The sequence below is a fragment of the Rissa tridactyla genome, chromosome 7 (genome assembly GCF_028500815.1).
Source record: "Rissa tridactyla isolate bRisTri1 chromosome 7, bRisTri1.patW.cur.20221130, whole genome shotgun sequence".
NCBI lineage: Eukaryota > Metazoa > Chordata > Aves > Charadriiformes > Laridae > Rissa > Rissa tridactyla.
In genome coordinates, this window is record NC_071472.1 from 54,179,451 (window position 1) to 54,198,329 (window position 18,879).

At 44.2% G+C, this 18,879-nt stretch overlaps 1 protein-coding gene, 1 long non-coding RNA gene and 2 other non-coding genes across 4 annotated transcripts; all 4 read right to left on the minus strand.

Moving 5' to 3' along the window:
• Positions 1-1,044: 1,044 nt before the first annotated feature.
• On the minus strand, positions 1,045-8,491 carry CCT6A (chaperonin containing TCP1 subunit 6A). Its single transcript, XM_054209761.1, has 14 exons — positions 8,304-8,491; positions 7,942-8,005; positions 6,284-6,418; positions 5,519-5,692; positions 5,259-5,362; positions 4,440-4,550; positions 3,751-3,910; positions 3,412-3,494; positions 2,908-3,004; positions 2,633-2,780; positions 2,183-2,316; positions 1,972-2,074; positions 1,578-1,650; positions 1,045-1,396 (listed from the first exon to the last, which is right to left on the minus strand). Exons 1-14 carry the CDS (start codon positions 8,435-8,437, stop codon positions 1,324-1,326), a joined length of 1,593 nt encoding a protein of 530 aa, XP_054065736.1. The 5' UTR covers positions 8,438-8,491; the 3' UTR covers positions 1,045-1,323.
• LOC128913215 (small nucleolar RNA SNORA15) lies at positions 4,697-4,832 on the minus strand. The gene has a single exon (XR_008467879.1). It is a non-coding gene; the product is annotated as a small nucleolar RNA SNORA15 (small nucleolar RNA).
• Positions 5,825-5,956, minus strand: LOC128913217 (small nucleolar RNA SNORA22). Its single transcript, XR_008467881.1, has one exon. It is a non-coding gene; the product is annotated as a small nucleolar RNA SNORA22 (small nucleolar RNA).
• Positions 8,492-11,190: 2,699 nt separating the features above from the next.
• Positions 11,191-18,865, minus strand: LOC128912962 (uncharacterized). Its single transcript, XR_008467800.1, has 2 exons — positions 12,774-18,865; positions 11,191-11,889 (listed from the first exon to the last, which is right to left on the minus strand). It is a non-coding gene; the product is annotated as an uncharacterized LOC128912962 (long non-coding RNA).
• Positions 18,866-18,879: the final 14 nt, after the last annotated feature.

Here is an 18,879-nt window from a genome sequence, read left to right on the forward strand (position 1 = left end):
GCCTGCACCCAAATTCACATCAGAAGCGAAGAAATCTCAACCAAGCATTAAAGAGAATAACAACTAATACGTATTTTCTCTTAGAATATGTAATAATCAGTGTATAAAAAGGGACATTTTTGGAACAAAGGTGTGCTACCGCTTTGGGACGAGCACGTTTTTGCGCATTAATGGAATGAACTTGGAAATGCCTCTGCTCTGTGTGTTACTGCCTTGCACAGCAGGTAAAGAAGCCAGATTTGGAACAAGAGCTCAGCCAGCCACCTGTCACTAACGATCTCTTGGTGAAATTAAACCCTCTCTCAATTTTTTTTCCCTTTATCTGGGAAATGGAGTCCAGAACCGTGATAGCACTGAAGATTTCTCCTCTTCAGTAAAGTCAGATTTACTTGTGCCTACATAAAGTGACAAGTATTTGTCTTCAATTAATTTATGGTATACATTGTGTATCGTAGCCTGAAATATAAAAGTACTGTATTGAGCTTATGAAAGAGACCTCTTTTCAGAATCTAATGATCTTTTGTTCTTAGGATTGTCTGTTAACGAAGCTGGATTAGGGAAAATCATTTCAGGCTGCAGGAGGCTGTTCCCCTCCCCTAAACCCGATCCCTCTTCATTGTAGGCTGGATCTAGAGACACAGTTCTGGGATTGCTAATTGTCCATAAATAATGAAGCAGGAACAGTGCCAAAAATCTATCAGTGTCTTATAACATGGACAACACCATGCAACAGCTCTTTCAACACGCTTCAAACCCTCCAGAGTACGTTAACTCACTCAGCTTTACCTGTAAGCAAGTACAAAACTATGAAGCGATTGGTTTAATCCAGCTTTATGATGAATTAACAAATGCCTTTAGCAGTTATTTCGCAGCCCCCCCACCCCACCGGAGCAGGAACGCTCTGCCCTGGCAAGTATCGGAAGCAATAACAAAGTCCGGCACGCAGAGCGGGGAGCCAAGAACTGCTGACAAAGCCTCCAAGCAGAACGTTCAAACCCTTGGCCTGAGGAAGGTGAAGTTTTAAAATAACCGACACACATAAAGCACAGAACATACCAGTTTATTGGGTAAAAAGGAAAGCAACCTCAGTTGTACACTTCAGTGAAATCAAAAATAAATAACTGATTTTTAGAGCCAAATATTGGAATAGTTGCTAATTGAGTGGCCATGTTTACCAAAGAGGGGCTGCTCGTTACAGCAGATTAATTTTCTGTTGCTGGGAAAATCCACCAGGGCTAAGAAAAGCGCGCCTTGGGGTGGATTTCTGAGACATGCCCTGGGGCAGTACCGGAGCCGACCACCGTCGACAGCAGCACATCCAACTCAGCCTTTAAGAGAGGACATTCCAGCTCGCATAATTTCATCCACCAAGAGAATGTTGCTGGCAATCACCGTGCTAGAAATATTAAATAAATATTGTTAGAATATCTGTTTTGACATAGTTCAAAGACAACTCAGCTTCATTTCTGCCTTTCACGACAGCTTCCTCTACCTGGGATCGCTCGATTCCACATTACTCTATCAACTTAAACAATCAAACACCCACTGGTATTTAAAGTGAAAATACTGTAATTTACCATGAATGAAGCAGTTGCTTTTTGACATTATAATTATCCCAGATTCCAGCTGCTGCAGCTACCATTGGCTCACCTACAGAAGAAATAAAGTCTTTAAATAACCAGTTCTCATAATCCAAAGCAAGACTTTCCTCTGTCCATCAGATATCACTTGCTACATCCAACCCAGCGCTACTGTCCGCTTTATTTTCACAACAAACTCGAACAGAACCCACTGAAGGACTCCAGCACGCCATGGCTGACTGCAGCAACAGGATGCCCACCACAGCATTCTGCACAGCTTTTTATGAAAAAAGGTGCAGCTTTCTGCATTCAGAGCATCTTTACTCCTCATGGAGCTGAGCCATGACAGTTTCTTACTTGAGATTGTGCCATTATTTGAGGAAGCTCTTACCAGTGTTCAGATCGACTCCAGTGAGTTGCCCCGATTCCGCGTGCTCTGTCTGAACCTTCACCAGTGTCTCCTGGGGATCGTAACCAGAGTTCTGAGCAAGAACCTTTGAGAGAACAGAGGAATAATTTCACCTTAATTAAGAGACCTCCAGCAGAAAGAGCGATGGGTCTTAGCATGCTTTAAAGGCACTTTATTCAGGGGTTCCTCATACCTTAGGAATGATGAGCAGAGCATCAGCAAAAGCCTGAACTCCAAGCTGGGCTCTTCCTTTTACATTAGGTTTATGCTTAACAAGAGCATTAGCTACGGCCACTTCTAGGGCACCTGCTCCCGGGACCACACAGCCTGCAAGGGAAAACTCCATATTCAGACTTCACAATAAGCACCTATTCCAATTTAAACAGTTAATTTTTAGTGCAGTTTGAGCTCTTCCCTTATCCTTAAAAAGCGAGCTTCTATCTGATCAGGTAAGCACTTATTCAGTTACCAACTAGTTGTAAAATATCTGTAAGAACGGTACCTAAAAGCACTTCACATTGAGATACACTCAGTTTGGTGTCTGCCTGCCTCGGATACCAAGGAAGCTGATACAAAACCCACCAATTCTGGGGTGAATTTCAAGAGAAGACCCTAAACATTGCATAACAGAGCAGAGACTTACCATCCTCAATAGCGTTTTTAACGGCACGCAGACCATCTCTTACTGCGTCCTTGATTTGTGTGAGCGTATGCTTATTCGGCCCCCTGATCAACAGGGTAACAGAGCGGGGGTTGTCACATTTCTCAATGAAGGTGTATTTCTCTTCACCCTGGAAAACAGGATTATGTATTCATGTCACACATTTGCTTAATCCACATATACACATAATAAAAGAAAAGCTGGCATCAATGAGGCATATTTAACCTGTCTTCAGCTGAAAGCTGAGTTGTACTCACCAATGTATACTCATAGACAAGCCCTGCGTGTCCCAGGCAGTCGGGAGTGAGATCCTCCACGGAGTTCATGGCAGTACCGCCACACGCGAGGGTCAGTCTGAGAGAGAACATACTTAATATAAACCAAGTGCTAAGCTGTGTAAAATGTGAAGTTGCTAACGTAACAATAGCATTTCAGCATGCAGAACGCCATGCTTCCTAGGCTTGGAACAGTTTGCTTCTGTTCATGGAAGAGCTCTTCACCCAAATAAGCTTGCAGAATTAAATCTCCTCTATAGGTATCTGTATTTGAAGCAGACTGGTATCTGAAATTCCAACATCACTCCAAGTGCTGGACAGACATTCCTACGGTTTGTACAAACTACCCCGAGTTACACCAGAAAGAGCTGAACAGGCTGAAGTGGACTTTTTAGTGCAAGTCCTTAAAGGTGGATTCAAGCCAGACCCGACTCTTGAGTTTGTAAGAATAAGTTATTTTACTCCCTCCTCTCCCCAGGAACTGACCTTTCCATGTTCCTCCTTTTAGCTCTCCGCAAAGCAACTATTCCTTCTTTTGCAAGTGCATCCAAGGAAAATGGGTCAATTCCCTAGAAGCAGACAAAGTGACCGTAAGGATAAAGAAAAATCTAAAAATGCCCTCTCTCAGTCTGACACTAGTAAGTTCTTCCTCAGGGCTCAAAGATCTCCAGTAGGAACTGTATGCATATATTCAAAAGTTCACCAGCCAAAATTCAGCTATTTTTGTCTGAAGAACCATACAAAATGAGTCAAACAGCATGCGGCTTGCCAAGAAAGCCAACATTTTCAATTAATTTTTATGGTTAGTTACACCCTTCATCTCACCTTCTGGTTGATCACAACAAATCCTTTATCTGAATCACCACAAACTCTTCTTTTCAAGGCTATGATTTTGTTCACTCTGTCTTCAATGAACTTTCTTTCTGCTTTCACTAGCTTCTCTCTCTCTTCAGCACTTTTATAGAAAAATCCAGAGCTCACCTCTCTGTACAAGAAAAAAAAACAATGAAAAAGCAGTAAGACAACTACCCTCGGTGCTGTAGAAATAAACTTAAGCATAAGGAAACAACCCTTTCAGCTACATTATTAAAAAAAGAAGAAAATCAAAACAAAACAATCAAGAACCCCACCCCAAAGCAGCATGCTGTTCATAAGCTCTAGTTCAGAGCTTTTCCATTTGAAACTGAGCGAACTCTGAAGTATATTTATATGTTTGCTCTAAAATATAAAATTATGCCCAAGAAAGGAAGGACTTCCAGCCTTTCTTCAGTAACAAAACAATATAAAAACTACTACAAAGTTCTGCCTCTCAAAGACATTTTCTCAGCCACCAGCTTCCCTTTTCCGAAAAAGGATTGCAGGAGCATCACCTCTGCCATTCCACCTTCTACATGACCTGCCTGGCTCTTCAAGAGTCTATGCAGTCCTTTCAGTTCTTATTTAAGCACACCTTAAATAAGAGTCTTTTCAGACAGGAGCATTTTCTGCTCCTCACCTTGTTGCTGTGTACTTACGTTTTCTCATATTCTAGAGAAACATTGCAAGTAAGAACATAAGCATCTTCCACTCTTTTCTTCATGTCAGGATGACGAGCACCATGATCCAAAACCAGCCCCCTTATCAGCCTAAAAGATTAAAAAGCACTTTGTGTGTCAACATACGCATACAGAAGACACGCACTTCATGGAAGCGCAGACTAGTCGGAGAATCAACAGTGGAACTGGTCCAACACGAACTGCCTGGGCACTTGTGTTTGGAGTAAACAACGATCATGTATCCCACTTCCAAGGGCATGCCCATTCTCACATAAAAAGCATACCAATCAGAGTGTGAAAAGGGAATTTATTCTGGCATAGTGTCTGACTGCATTAGCTACTGAGGAAAGCTAGTGCAGAATTCGTCCATGCCACTGAGGTAAACAGAAAGCCTATGGAATACCCAACTAGATGACTACATTCCAGTTTCCAGTTATCAAATGCTATTTTGTACTTGTAATGGACAAGTAAAAGCCTAAAGCATAACTAAGCCACAGACATTATCACTAAGAAAAAAAGCATTTATTCAACATTTTACGCAAAAGCCAAAGCCAGTGTTATTCTTAGCTATTCAAAAATCTGGTCAGGGAATCAAGTTCGGCAACTGGGAAACTTCTGCTACCTAGACAATTTATGGCTGAAATCTGTATTTCTGCCTTTCTTTCACCCCTTCCCTAATAACTTTTCCAGTGGTAGCTTTAGGACACGCAAGTTCTTCCAAAAAGAAAACAAAAACCCACAGACGGCTCAAACATCAGGGCACCATTAAACTGAAGCTCAAGGATACTCGTTACTTACGTTGTGTCAGTTTCTGATTTGTGCTTCATCTCCATAATCTCTACCATGTGGAGGTCAATAGGCTCATCTGGTTTTCTGACTGTCAAAACAGAATCTACTACAGCCTGGAATAGAGGGGAGGGGAAAAAAGCCCCAAAAGGGGCCATTAGTCTTCCAAAGTGCAAATTCACATCTTTCCATCCACCCTTCACTCAAATAATAATGACAGCACTTTAAAACCTGAACCCCTTCACATAAGAAGAGGCAGAAGAGACACTTGCCTCTGTTAGGATGTCAGCAAGCTCGGTATGGACTTTAGTACGGAGGGATGTTCTGGCAACATCTATAAGAGTCTCCCTGTCCATTTCCTTGGTTACTTTGACCTGCTCCAAAACTTCAAGTGCTTTTTCCTTTGCAATCTCAAATCCTTCTGCTACTATTCTAGGGTGCAAGCCCTAATGCAAGGAAAGAAGGGAAATCATTAGACAACTGAAGACAAAATAGTACTTTTTCACAAATAGAACCTGTGGTTTCAACATTCCATGTAACGTCAAGACATAGAGAATATGCATCCTACAAAGACAAGAAAATGTACTGTCCTTCTGAATACATATAAAAGGAATGCAAATCCTTCCAATGCAGAGGAAAAGTACAGATTATTCTAGCACAGAATTGAAACCAAGGGAACTACAAAGCACACTTGGGTGTTCACTGTGCCACATGAATGCCTACTCTGTAACTCTTAATATCGAAAACACCTACTAGCAGGGAGGATCCCCTTGTTAACATACAAGTGAAAGCATTTTCACTCACACAAAACAGACAGAAGTAACAGCAGGTATCAGACAAAACCTTATTAAAAGCTACAGTATCCCCCTCTCCAGCTTTTCCTCATTTTACAAGTTCTGTGATGCACTCATTTTAAGCAGAAAAATTCATTTTTATGTTTGAATTATGAGTATTAAGCATTGAACAAAAAACAAGTTGAATGGTCTCAGATGAAGCTTTTAACTTGTCCACCTACAAAAGAAATACTGCATACATACCTCAGAAATATAGAGATCTGCCTGCTTTAGGAGTTCTCCAATAATCAAGACGTTTGAAGTAGTACCATCTCCAGTGATGTCATCTTGCGCTGTTGCTACTTTTGCTATCAGGGAGGCTGTGGGGTGTTGTATTTGCTAAACAAAAATAAGAAGCCAAGCAGTAAGTCTTACTGCACTGGTACAGGAAGTAAGCAATATGAAATCAGCTAAAGAAAAATTTAGACTAGTTGATGTTTTCATGATTTATGTCAATTCAGCAGGTTTCAACAAATACCACCAATTAACAACAGCCACCTACTTTAATAACAAATTGATTGAATTAATCCACATAAGACTATTTCCCCCCCCTCAGATTATGCATCTATACACAAAAATGTTGAGTGCTAAGAGCCAAACTAGTCTTCAACTCATTACAAGCTTGACGGAGCCCTTTTCCTCTTCAGGCAAAGGATGCACCATCACACTAGACTGCTGCTGGCAATAAAACCAGCATGTTTAGAGTTAATTTAGGAATCTCTGCATGCAAAGTGCTGCACATACCCTAACTGGTTTGCTATTCCTTTGGCAGTTTATTTTACTCATTCTAATGAAACTAAAGAACATTCAATTAGCTTGTTTCTTGCCAGTTCCCCTGCTAAGTAGCACATTTGGTGTTCCAGCTACAAGCATGAAGCCTGTCTTGCTAAACTTCAGAAACACCACACACGACCTTAGGTTACTTACAGAAGTCAGTCTTTTAAATTAAGGAACACACAAATCACTTAGCATCTCCAATGGCTGACTGAAGAGTATTTTAGCATAGGTTGAAGCCTGTGAACCTACAGAACATTATCCACATTTGAAGAGGTTGGTGCTTGGTCACTGTACTAGAGCAAGACAAAATCCGGTGGGACCATTTATACTGTTGTTTAGCTTTTTATCATTATTTTCTTAACAGTACTACCTCTAGTGTGAAAGAACCGATTTAATGATTTTTTCCTGTCTGTCAGATCACTGTGTACATCAACTTCAATACTTTACGCTGAATTACATCAGACATAGTGGAGTGTAATACTCCACACACCCCAACAGGCCACGTTCATCTGGGGGACAGAGGCACACCCCAATCCCACAGCCCTGCCCCTGGGCCCACGGGAGGTCCCATCCCCGTGGCGTAACACCTCCCATCACATAACCTTTACCCCTACGGTGGGGAAATGGTGATACAACCCCAGACTCGATGGGAAAGCAATATGAGCTGCATCCATCACTCAGATTTAAACGCTTTCCAGGCCACACACCCATGAAGCCTCTGCTGCCCTAGGCCTGCTCAAGTGTAACGGAATTATGCTTTCTGCAAGCAAAACAGAAAGCTACAGAAGTGCCAGTATCATTATTTAAACGGGAAACATTATTTATGTTTCCTTTTTAATTGCTAAATTAGCACACAAACTTCATTCAACAGCTACCAAGCTGCATTTCTTTACCGGGGACATTTACCCCTCAGTGCATGCACAGGCCTAAATACTACAGAAATACAGGCCGGGGGCAGCAGGGGACGTGGTCCCCCCCTCAGCCAGAGGCACTCAAAGAGACCATCAGCAGGCTCCTGCCTCCCTAAGTCCCCGCCACGGCTCCCCAAGGTTCCCACCCCCGCGAGGGCAAAAAAAACAGCTTACCATTTCCTGCAGCAGCACGTTGCCATCTTTGGTCAGCTTGATGTCTCCAGCCCCCGACACCAGCCTGCGGGCGACAGGAGGCGGGTGAGCAGCCTCTCCTCCCCCCCGTCCCCGTCCCCAACATGTGCCCGGCCGCAGGCCCGCACCGCTCCCTCCCCATTCATTCAGCCCTACACGGCGGGGCGGCCTCCGGCTTTGTTCCCCACCGCATGGCGGCGGCAGGAACCGCGCCCCGGCCCCACACGACCCTCCTCCCCGCGCTTTTCTCCTCACGTTTCCCCTCAGGCCTTAACGTCCGCCCGGCGCGCTGAGGCGCCTGCCTCCCCCCTCCCCAAACCCAACGCCGGGGGGGGTTCCCTCACATCTTCATGGTACCCTTGGGGCCCAGGTTGGTCCTCAGCACGTCCTGAAGCCCGCGGGCCGCGCTGATGTTCACCGCTAACGCGGCTTGGGCACGGGCCACCTCCGCTTTGGGGTTGAGGGCCTTCACCGCCATGTCTGCCGCTCCGCGCTGGTCCAGGCCGCGCCGGGCGAGCCGAGCGGGTGGGCGGGGACTACATAGGCCACGCCCCCCACACCCGCCCCTTCTAGAACACTCCGGGGTGCGCGCACGGCCATTGGCTCACAGCCGCGCCGGCTGCTTTTCCATTGGCTGCGGCGCCTGTCGCTCCGCCGGGATGCTCCCGCCCCACCGCTGAGGGGCCGCGCCCCCAGTTAACCGCGTCCGCGCCGCCGCGGAGGTTAACGGGGGGCGCGGCCCCTCAGGGGCCGTGACCGGTCGGCAGAAGCGTGAAGAATAAATAATTAAACCCGGCGGTTTAACATTAGGTCGGTGTAATTAATAGTTAAGCGGTCCGGCTTAATAATCAAGAGGGTTCTTGGTAAAAATTGGGAGTTGAGGTTAATCGAAGCCGTGTAGGCCGCCGGGGCCTGCAGAGCCAGGCCGATCCTGGGCCTGGACCCTTCAAAAGGCTTTATAAACGCGGGGGATGATGTCTCCCAAGGGCACACTAAGGTTTGCCGTGAGGCCTGTGGAGGAAAACCACAAAATATTACTGAAGTCAAGGCCATCTTCATGGGTGCTGGAAGCATTGGGCCTATGTGGCCTGTCAGGGCCCAGCCCTTGAGGCTGCATCTTGCCAGCTTTGAGCTCCTGAATGGAGGAATATTGGCAACTTTCCTTGAGAGAAGCTTGAGAAGACACTCCATGGGCACAGATTGCACAGTTTGGCTCCCACGTTGCCTCATCCAGGCTTGTACCCCTAAACGCCCATCTGCTACCTCAGAGCAACTGGCAGTATCAGGTGTGACACAACCCTCTGGTTATTTCCAAGTATTTCATAAGGAAGGTGCCCGCCCCCGGAATAATCATGGCCCGTGGCTGCAGAGTGGTGCCAGGGAGATCTGGGCCAAGCTTTTTTTGGTGTTCCTGCAGCCCATCTGCTCCAGAGGGTGCTAGCTGCCAGCAAACAGACAATTGGCCCGGAGGCCAGGATTTCCTCAGTATTTGGTACAGAGAAGAAAGACAGCCTTCCTGAGGGCTTATCCACCAGGCATGAGGATGGCAGAGGGTAAATCTCCTCCACTCCGTCCCAGTTTTTGCAGCAGGGAGCTCTGGATGCAGCCCTGGATGCTGGGCTTCGGCAACACAACTGCTGCGGAGCAGCAACACAATGAGCTGAATGTGTTTTCACTCCACTTTCAGTAGTAAAGTCTAAGCCTGCTGTTGCGTACAGTTTTGTTGCACAAGTGTTTTGGGGGAGACTGACTGAAAGAGTCAGTGAGTGTCAAGTGTCAGGGCAGAGTCCCCAGCCTCACTGGTTTTGGCTGTAGGCTATGGCACCTGCTGGGAATCTGCTCTGCTGCTTTGGGTGAGGATCTCAGGTTTCTGGGCAAAACGCCATGCTGTGCAGGAGGACTGCCATGCCTGGCCAGTCGGTCTGACTTGGCAGGTCTGGAGGGGACAGCTGCTAATATGCTTGGGTTTCTGGTTTTTAAATGTTTTAGATAAAGTTGGTGTTTGAATATAGCAGACCACAAGTTTGGAGCTCTTTTGTTTAGCTGAGTGGTCCATGTGTCTTGTGAAATATTTTAATGCTGACTCTTTAGTATAGTGTCCGAGCTTTCTGTTCTGTTACTGTAATCATTAGAAATAAACATTAAACATTGCAAAATGCAGGAAATTACACTTGGCATTTCGTAATTGGCTCTGGACCTCTCCTGTTAATGTTTATTCTTCACACTCATTGGGATGCTACTGGCCTGCCGAAAACCATAACAAAATAAAACATGCCAGCCCAACCCTGAGAGGCTGCAGCGCTAACATTAGAGATGTCTCGATGCAGCGCCTGGTTAAAACACCTGAATCCCCAGATCTGCCCTAGATTCTGTAGCCAACGGGTCACACACAAGTACTTTGCTATTCTCGCTTCTCTGATTTGTAATTTTTTTGCCTTGATCCTCTCTTTGGGGCTGTTCTCAGCAGAGGGCAGCCTTGTCAAACCCATATGCGTACCAGCGGGCCTGTTGAATTTTATATTTTCCTTGCTGCTGTTCTGTGACCCTCATGGGTGATGTCCCATGGAAAGGCAGGAATTAATCTGTCCTAAACACCTGCGACATGTGGGGCTGGATGCTAACAGTGATAAAGCCATTCCCCAAGCAGGTTTGGGTTTGTGAAGGGAATTATTACTGTGAGAAACAAAATTTGCATCCTGGCAACTTTTAGTTTGAATTTTAGATATTTTTTTTTTTTAAAAAAAGGGAAGCCATTTTCAAAGACATTCTAGTCCTTCATGTAGGTGATCTCTGCTTTTTATACAAATGGAGAGGTTTCGTAGTCACATACAAGAGTTAGCTGCTTTGCTTTTGTCGATAGTTGCACGTCCACATGAGTTGTGCTTTTCACTCCTCAACATCCTTTTAAAGCTTCCAGGCAGAGCTCTCCATGTTTCTTTCCTGGATCACATGTCTGAGGATAGTTATTTTATGGTATAGTAACATTTCTCATTAGCATTTTCACATTAAATCCCCATTCTGCAGCATTTTTCAGACATCAGAACAAGCTTTTCTACATTTTTCAGTCAGCTGTAAGCTTAGCTTTCAGTCTTAGCTTGTTGAATTCTTCTGCATGTTTGTTTTTAATGCCTAGTAAAAATACAGGGTAGATGCTTACTAGGCCTACGTTGTCCTTTGAAATCAATGGATTTACAACAAATTACACCAGATTAGGATAAAAATATTTAACTGAATTACAACCAATGTGTCCGTAAAACTAGGCCAAATAAAGGGAATAATCCTTCATGAAATATTCCGCAGCAATTGTCTTAGTCAAATCGGGGACTGCTTATCTTGGCACAAAACCTTCTGAGATTCCCAGTAAAAGCAGTTTTCTTTCATCTTTATCAAGATCTGTTTTCATTTAACCTTATTCACAGAAATGATTTCTACATCTGTTTTAAAAACCTACTGTCCTGCCACGATAAAACTAACAGGACCAGACTGAACAGTGAACCACGTCACCAGTTTTGTAGCAAAGGGGTTGGTGCCCGCTTTTCCTGACACAAGAAGTTACTAATAGATGCTCATGTTGAATAATGGTTGTGTACTGACAACTTCTTAAAAAAATATCAAGGAAGACGTGGGAGGAGAGGCACACAAGGCTATTGTTTTAATTTATTTTAATTAATGCATGTGATTTTGAGGGGTAATACTGCCAGAATTGCAAAAGAGATCAGGCATAGAATGCGACTCGTGCATCCAGTGGTGCAGAACAGTCTTTCAAAATGGGCAGCAGTCATAAGACTCCTATCACAAGTGAAAGAAAGAAGCTAAATCAGCTAAATCTGGCTTTCTTGACCTTGAACCAAACAACCAGCTTCATAGTCCTGGGTTGGCAGCCTCCCATTTCCTAACCGATGTCCACGGTCATATCTGAGGGAAGCTTGTCTGTGGGACGCCAAAACACAAGCACAGACAGGTTTTGCAATTTATCCGTTGTATTTGACAACATTACATTTGGGGAAACAAAACAGAGCCTTCTCAGAAGCAGAAGTTTTAATTTTGCCTTCAAAGCTTTAGATGAATTTTGATTCGATTTTTTTTGTGTGTGTAACATTGCACGCTCTAATGCACCGACTAACAGCTTAAGCCAAAATACAACATTGCAATCTTAACTCACAAAACCTTTCATCTCACCCACAGTGAAAGAAAACAGTGTCCCTGCCTCGCCTCCGATTTCACGCCAAGAGAAACTCCTGACTGCTGCTTCTCAGAGCCCCTCCTCGGCTCTCGTCCCTCACCCTCCCGCGCTGGTGCTCTGCGTGGAGCAAGGTGAGTTTGCCAAGACCCGTCTTGCTCTCCATGCCCGTGGCACAGGCTGGCTGTCGGGCGAGGAAGCTCCCCATCATCTTCTTCAGGGTCTGCTCCCTGCCAAGCCGTGCCTCCCCAAGCTGGGAGCGCTCCAAACTGGGTCCGAGCAGCTCCTCCCCCGACGCAGGCGAGGTTACACCTCTCTTCCCTACGCCTGTCAGCGAACAGCTGGACTTCTCTGGTTACATGTGTGCAACCATTTAAAAAAAACATCCAGGCTGGCTTACTCAGCAGATTATAAAAGAGTGATTTACAAAATGCGGCTTTCTTCCAGATCAGCCCGTGCCGTTGTATTTATGTGACTGAAGGTCTCAGCTGATCCCTACTTTTCTTGTGCAGCCAAGAGGTTTGCAGCAGCAGCAACAGCCACGGCCAGTACAATACTGTAAGTCACTGGGAACGTTTTTTTCTCTCAGTTTGGAAGGGGTTGGCGTTTGGTGTATCAGATCCATAACACTTACCATATTTTTCTAGCATAGAAAATGAAGACTATCTTCTGCTGGGGCTGTGACTGTGCCGCCCGGCAGGATGCAGCAGCACCAGCAGCAGCGTGGTGCCTGTTTTATAACAGCAGCATGAATGAATGATGCAATCATGCAGGGGGGAAGCATCATCATTTTGTCAGGACAGGCGAGAGGGGATTGGAGAGTTGGGAGGTGTATGTCAACATCCACCAGGTTCCTTCTACCTCTTTTCAACTACTTTTTAAAAAGTGCGTAAATAAATTCATTGTTAGGCACTGCTGTTCAGATACTAGTGTAGAGCTACAAACAGTTCATCTCTTGACTGGCATACAGGTTTGTGTTGCTACCTTTAAAACCTGAACAGAACACCAGGAAGTGTGAGGCAAGCTTAGTGAGGTTAAGGACTGAATCTTTCTGTTCTCACACTGAAAACCACAGAAACTCACAGTTTTGGATGGATGGGTAGTAGAGTAGTACTTGCAGGGATATAAACAACAGTCACAATTTGCTTAAGTATAACTAATCTGCTTAAATGTATCCCCTTTCCTCTAAAGCTTTCAAAACATATTGCTAATACAGAGAATTAAGCCTCAGCATAGAAAAGTTGTATCACTATATTATTCCCATTTTACAGACAGGACTGAAAACAATGAGGATTAAGTGGTTTCTTTAAACTAATGCCATGGAAACGCTCCTGTGAATATTCTTACAAGCAGGACCAGTCCTGTAGTGGGAACAGGTCCTGAGAAAAGTTTCAAGAACTATTTTCTCCAAATCCCTTACTCTAAGCAGCAGTTTCCCTTCAATGAAACGGAATAGTTTAATGCAGTTGCCTTTCTGTATATCTCACTGCATGTTCAACGCACTGTTACTCAGCTGCGGGAACGTATCTCAGAGTGAATCTCAGTGAAGTGCTCGCACCTTGTTAAATGAGAATCAGAATCAGAAACACTAGAGACTGTTTGCAAACTGTAGGATATTCCTGAGTGATCTGTTTCAAAAGAAATTTTAGGTAATATTTCATTAAGCTTCACTTAATCTGCATTTTTTCACAGCAATAAATGTGAACATAATGCAAAGTAGCAGCGTGGTAGCACTTCTGAAAGCTGAAATATGATAACAAGTGAAGTCTAATCACAATGAGGATTTTGAGAGATCTTCAAGATCTCATCAAAATATACCAGCCCCAGGACACCTGGAGTTCTGAGTACCATTTACTTGTTCCTTTAGCAATATATGTAGCAGATACTGCGGATGTTTCAGTTTTCGCAGTGCAGCAAGTGCCCTTCTTTGAAGAGTCAGCAAACAGAAATGATTTGGGTTGTTTTCCTTCGACATGTGGCCTTACATAATTCTCGTGCTTGCTTCTGTGACTCCACCCTCTCCGTTACGAAACAGAGCTATTTCTTGTGGAAATGCCATTTTTTTTTTCCAATGGCCTAACGAAGTACTTCATAGTCTGTAGGCAAGGAGATCTCATGGGAATTCCACTTTTCTGATGCGATTTCCTTTTTCTCCATCTTTATTTCAAGTTTCATTCTACCTCTCTACCTCTATTCTTATGTCTTCTCTAGGCACTTTGCCCATTGCTTCTCCTCTTCCCCACAGTATTTTATTATCAAACCTGTTGAAATGTTTGCTGCTTGGATGCTTTTCCAACCAGCGAATAGTAGGATAGGAATAGATTGCCTATCTGAAATTAAATGGCAGAAACATCAGAGATTTTCTACCCATGTTTTTCATCTGGAGACAAAACTCATTATTTGTGTGAATTTCTTTTTTCTTACCATCTCATTAAAACATTGACAGATTTAAGCAATCAGATGCCCTGAATTTCAGAGTAATTAATCTCTGCCAACTGTAGAGGCCTATACCACTCTGGAATAAAAAATTGCTGTTCTCTTACTCCAGCTGTTAGAGATTTGTCCATAGAAAGGTTTTACACAGCTTCAATTCTTTTTGCTGGTGTTTCCAAGTGACGCTTACCTGTGGATAAGCTACTGTGTCTGTCCTTCTTTCCTATGCGCACTTACCCGGAGTCAGTTCCAGGCAGCTTCCTGGTGGATGACATGCCAGGATGGCCCAGTGAAAATTTTAAAAACAAGGGAAGGAGCAGAACCTCTCCTGCTTGTATTTTCCCTCACTCCTGTTGCCCATTACTCAATGACTAAACGCCTTGCCTTACGCTCTCATCTACCCTTAGGGCTGGGAAAAAAATGTCACGAGTTTCTGAAATTGGCATGTTACCACTTGGAATGGCATTTTTCAGCCTCTGGAGCTGGTGGTGGCCCCCTCAAGCTCTGCCAACAAGGGCAGAAGAACCTTATTTCACTCCAAGTGAACCACCTTTAACTCCTAAAATTTACTTTCCCCCCCAGCAAGACTCCCTGCGATAGGTGAAGCTTGCTTCATAGGTTCTCCTCTTTGCTCCTGGATGAGCTTCCCTACTTTGCAGTTCATCACAAGTTCTCCAACGTGTGTGATGATACATTAGCCAAAACCAGGTCTGTGTTTTCCAGGACTCAGGGTCCAGCTATAGCAGAAAGATTTTAGCAGGTCACAGGCTGAGGGAGATCAGAAACTACTGATGGTTTCTGCATTTCAAAATGCAATTCTTCCCTTCCAACTTGTCATTTTTAGGTGCTATAAACCACAGCTTGAAACTCTTTTGAAAGAGTTATTGCATGGAACAAAGAGAGGACAGGGTTAATTCCAACCATAGCTCCACAACTGGCAATTCTTTCTCTAACTTGTTTATTTGCCCATCAAAATGCAAAGTCCACCACAGTGGTGGTCTCCTCATTGTAAGGAGCATCCAGAAGGGAAAGGAGTATGGGAAATGTGGATAACGGAGGGAAAGAAAAGTTAATGTTTCTTTCTTCCTGCTCACAGTGTGTATTTCTAGGGATACCATTTTTCTCAGACTAAAATTTTGAAGACACGTGTCCAGAAACATATTTCAGGTTTTCGCCAAGAAATCACATCACAGTGCGGTGTCCCCGCACAGTGACATTGCATCATAACGTGGTAATGTTGCAGTGCAGCCTCAGGTTAGCGTGAGGCAATGTGATGGCTTTGCATAATAAGGAATCAGTGTTGGAACACCATGACGCAAATATCCCGCCACAGTGATGCAACAAGTTTGTCCAGTAGAACAAATCTTTAAAATTGGCACCAAACCCATGGCTGAATTTTTGGTGGATTTTATAATTTCCAGTAGGCTGGAAAAAATTAACTCCGCGCCATTTCATAGAATCATAGAATTGCGTAGGCTGGAAGGGACCTTTCAGGTCATCTAGTCAACCTGACTCTGACAAAACCCATCACTACCCCGTGTCCCTCAGCACCACGTCTGCCCGGCTTTTAAATCCCTCCAGGGATGGTGCCTCAACTACTGCCCTGGGCAGCCTCTTCCAATGCTTAATAACCCTTTCAGTGTAAACAATTTTTCCTAATATCCCGTCTAAACCTCCCCTGGCACAATTTGAGGCTGTTTCCTCTTGTCCCATGGCCTGTTCCTTGGGAGAAGAGACCGACACCCCCCCCAGCTACCCCCTCCTTTCAGGGAGCTGTAGAGAGCGAGAAGGTCTCCCCTCAGCCTCCTCTTCTCCAGGCTGAACACCCCCAGCGCCCTCAGCCGCTCCTCACAAGACTCCTGCTCCAGACCCCTCACCACCATTAAAAAATGTTCGTGGATTTATTTTGTTTTTTAATTCCGCAGCACAAATACATCTATCAAATAGCTGTCAAGGCCTGCCCTAAAGTCAAAGCCCTCCTGCTCAAAAAAATCAAAATCTTCCACTGAAAATACAAACACAGTGCTGTGGAGCCAAGGTCAAGTCAAGGCTAACACAAAGTAAACTTCAAATTCACGTGTCACCTGTCCACCCACAGCCAAGTCTTAGCTCAGAATCTGTCAGAGGGAAGTTTTTATGTGCATGGCCAGTTAAGAGAGAGAGGTTTCTCTTGTGTGCCATGCTGATGGAATATGACTATTTCTTATATGTACAGCGCAGTCTTTATAGAAAAATACAAAAAACCATATGCTGTCTGCGGCGAATAATTCTTTAGCGGTGCTTCTAAGGCTAGACCAGAGTTTTACAGTATGTCTGCGCGCGGAACAGCTCTGATGCACAAAGAGCAGAAACCTGTCAGACTATGGTTCAGTCCTTGTTTCTGCCCTTCCCAGAGATGAAGTTTGTAAAAGCCCTTTTCTGGAATGTCTCCTTTTTACCGCGTCCCCGCTCACCTTTGCTTTCTGCACACTGGGGAGGTTGAGTCCAGGCTCGGTCCTACCTTCCCACACCTCAACCGAATGCACAGGAGGGAAGTAGGGGCTGGGTGATACCTGCTCTCCCATTCTCACACCTGCGATGCAGACGAGCGCTGAGGAAGCTCCTGTGTCACCTTCTTGGCCTTGTGCCAAAGCCACAAACCCACTTTGGGTACTATAGTAGTGCGTTCACACCAAAAAACTCAAGAATAGCTAGAATGACCCTCTCAAACAGGCTGCTTCGTGGCTGCCTTTGGATAGCTTTGCCTTCAATGTGACTTGCTCTGTCTGTTTCTTGCTATTTCATATCTACCTGTTTGTTAAACAGAGATTATTTCTTACAAATTTGGCTGTTAGCTGTTCACAGCAGGTTTCATCGCTTAGGTATGGTGGCTTCATTTATACAGACTTTTACCTTTCAGTGAAGGTCTGGAGCATTCTCTTTTATCCTATACGCATGAACAGATAAAAGATGAATGTGTGTTATTTTTTTCAGTGATTATGGTAATTTTTCATAAAGCCTTTTGTATCTCAGTATTCACCGTATGGTTACTAGTCGTGGGAATAAACCCAAAGTTTCCTGTGCCTTCTTTGCCCATTAACTATTTATCTGTGATCTCTCAGTGACAGAGTCACCTCTGGAAACAGCACTGGTGTTTACCATGTGTAATCCCTGGATGACTCCTGTCTGGCAGTGAGCTACATCAGTACCGATCAGTTCCTGTACTTTTCCACAGCAAAGTACATAGCGATCATCTTCTCCATCTTCACTGGATGTCTTTTGTGTCCGGAGGTGCAAAGTTGGTCCAAAAAAACAAATGTTTTGTGGCAACTTGTGTAAGACCTCTCACCATCAAAATTTACATGATGTACAGGAGAAAAATAGATAAGCGAGAGGATAACAAAAGATGAAGGTATATGACACAGCGAAGGTACATAACACGCTGTTTGACCATATTTTTCCCCTATCCCAGAAAAAGGGAGAACCTGCTACTCAGATCAATTACACAAGATGTGTCCTGAGGGATGTCTAAGAGATTAGAAGAAACAACCGAACAAAAACTTTTACAAAAATCTGGGAAGTGAGATAGAACGCTGTTATTTCTGTCTAAATGTACAGATTGGTAAATAGTAAAGTCCACACAATCCCCTTACGAAAGGGTGAAGCACAAGATGAGTAGGGTAGAGTAAGAAAACACTTGATTAACACCTCATGCTTCTGGTCTGCAGAAGTGCTCAACATATTTAAGTGGACACATACAAAAGGGAAGAAAGAAGCTTTTGTCAGACATTATGGAAAAAGTTGTGTCGTGATGTGATATCTTAATGGGTTGAGTGAAGTTCTCAAAGCTCAAGACAAGGGATTTTATAAAAGACTAATTCCCAATGCTAATGGCTAAACCTTCTATGCATTCATAAATGGTGAGAATATTTAGTTTTTATTAATCAGGACAAAGAAAAGGATCTAAAATTTCATTTTAGGGACATTTAGGGACAACCTAAATTTAGGGAAAACCCGTATTTAGGGACAACCACTCACTGACACGTTTAAGATAGTTATGTCTACTGTGATCAAGCAAATCCTTAAGGGCTGGGTGTTTTTTAATATCCCCTGGAGCAACTGATTCGACACGCTAGACTGGGTCTGATGAGAAAATAAGATGCATTTGAGCGGTGAGGGCAAGATGAGACTGAGAACTGCAAGTCCCACACAGCAGTTGGCAGTCTGATCGTTCAGCAAATGCCAAGTATTACAACCTTGAACCCCATGGGAACATCAATGGGCCGAGCCTGCGGAGAGCAAATCAGCAACTGACCAAAGCTGCACGG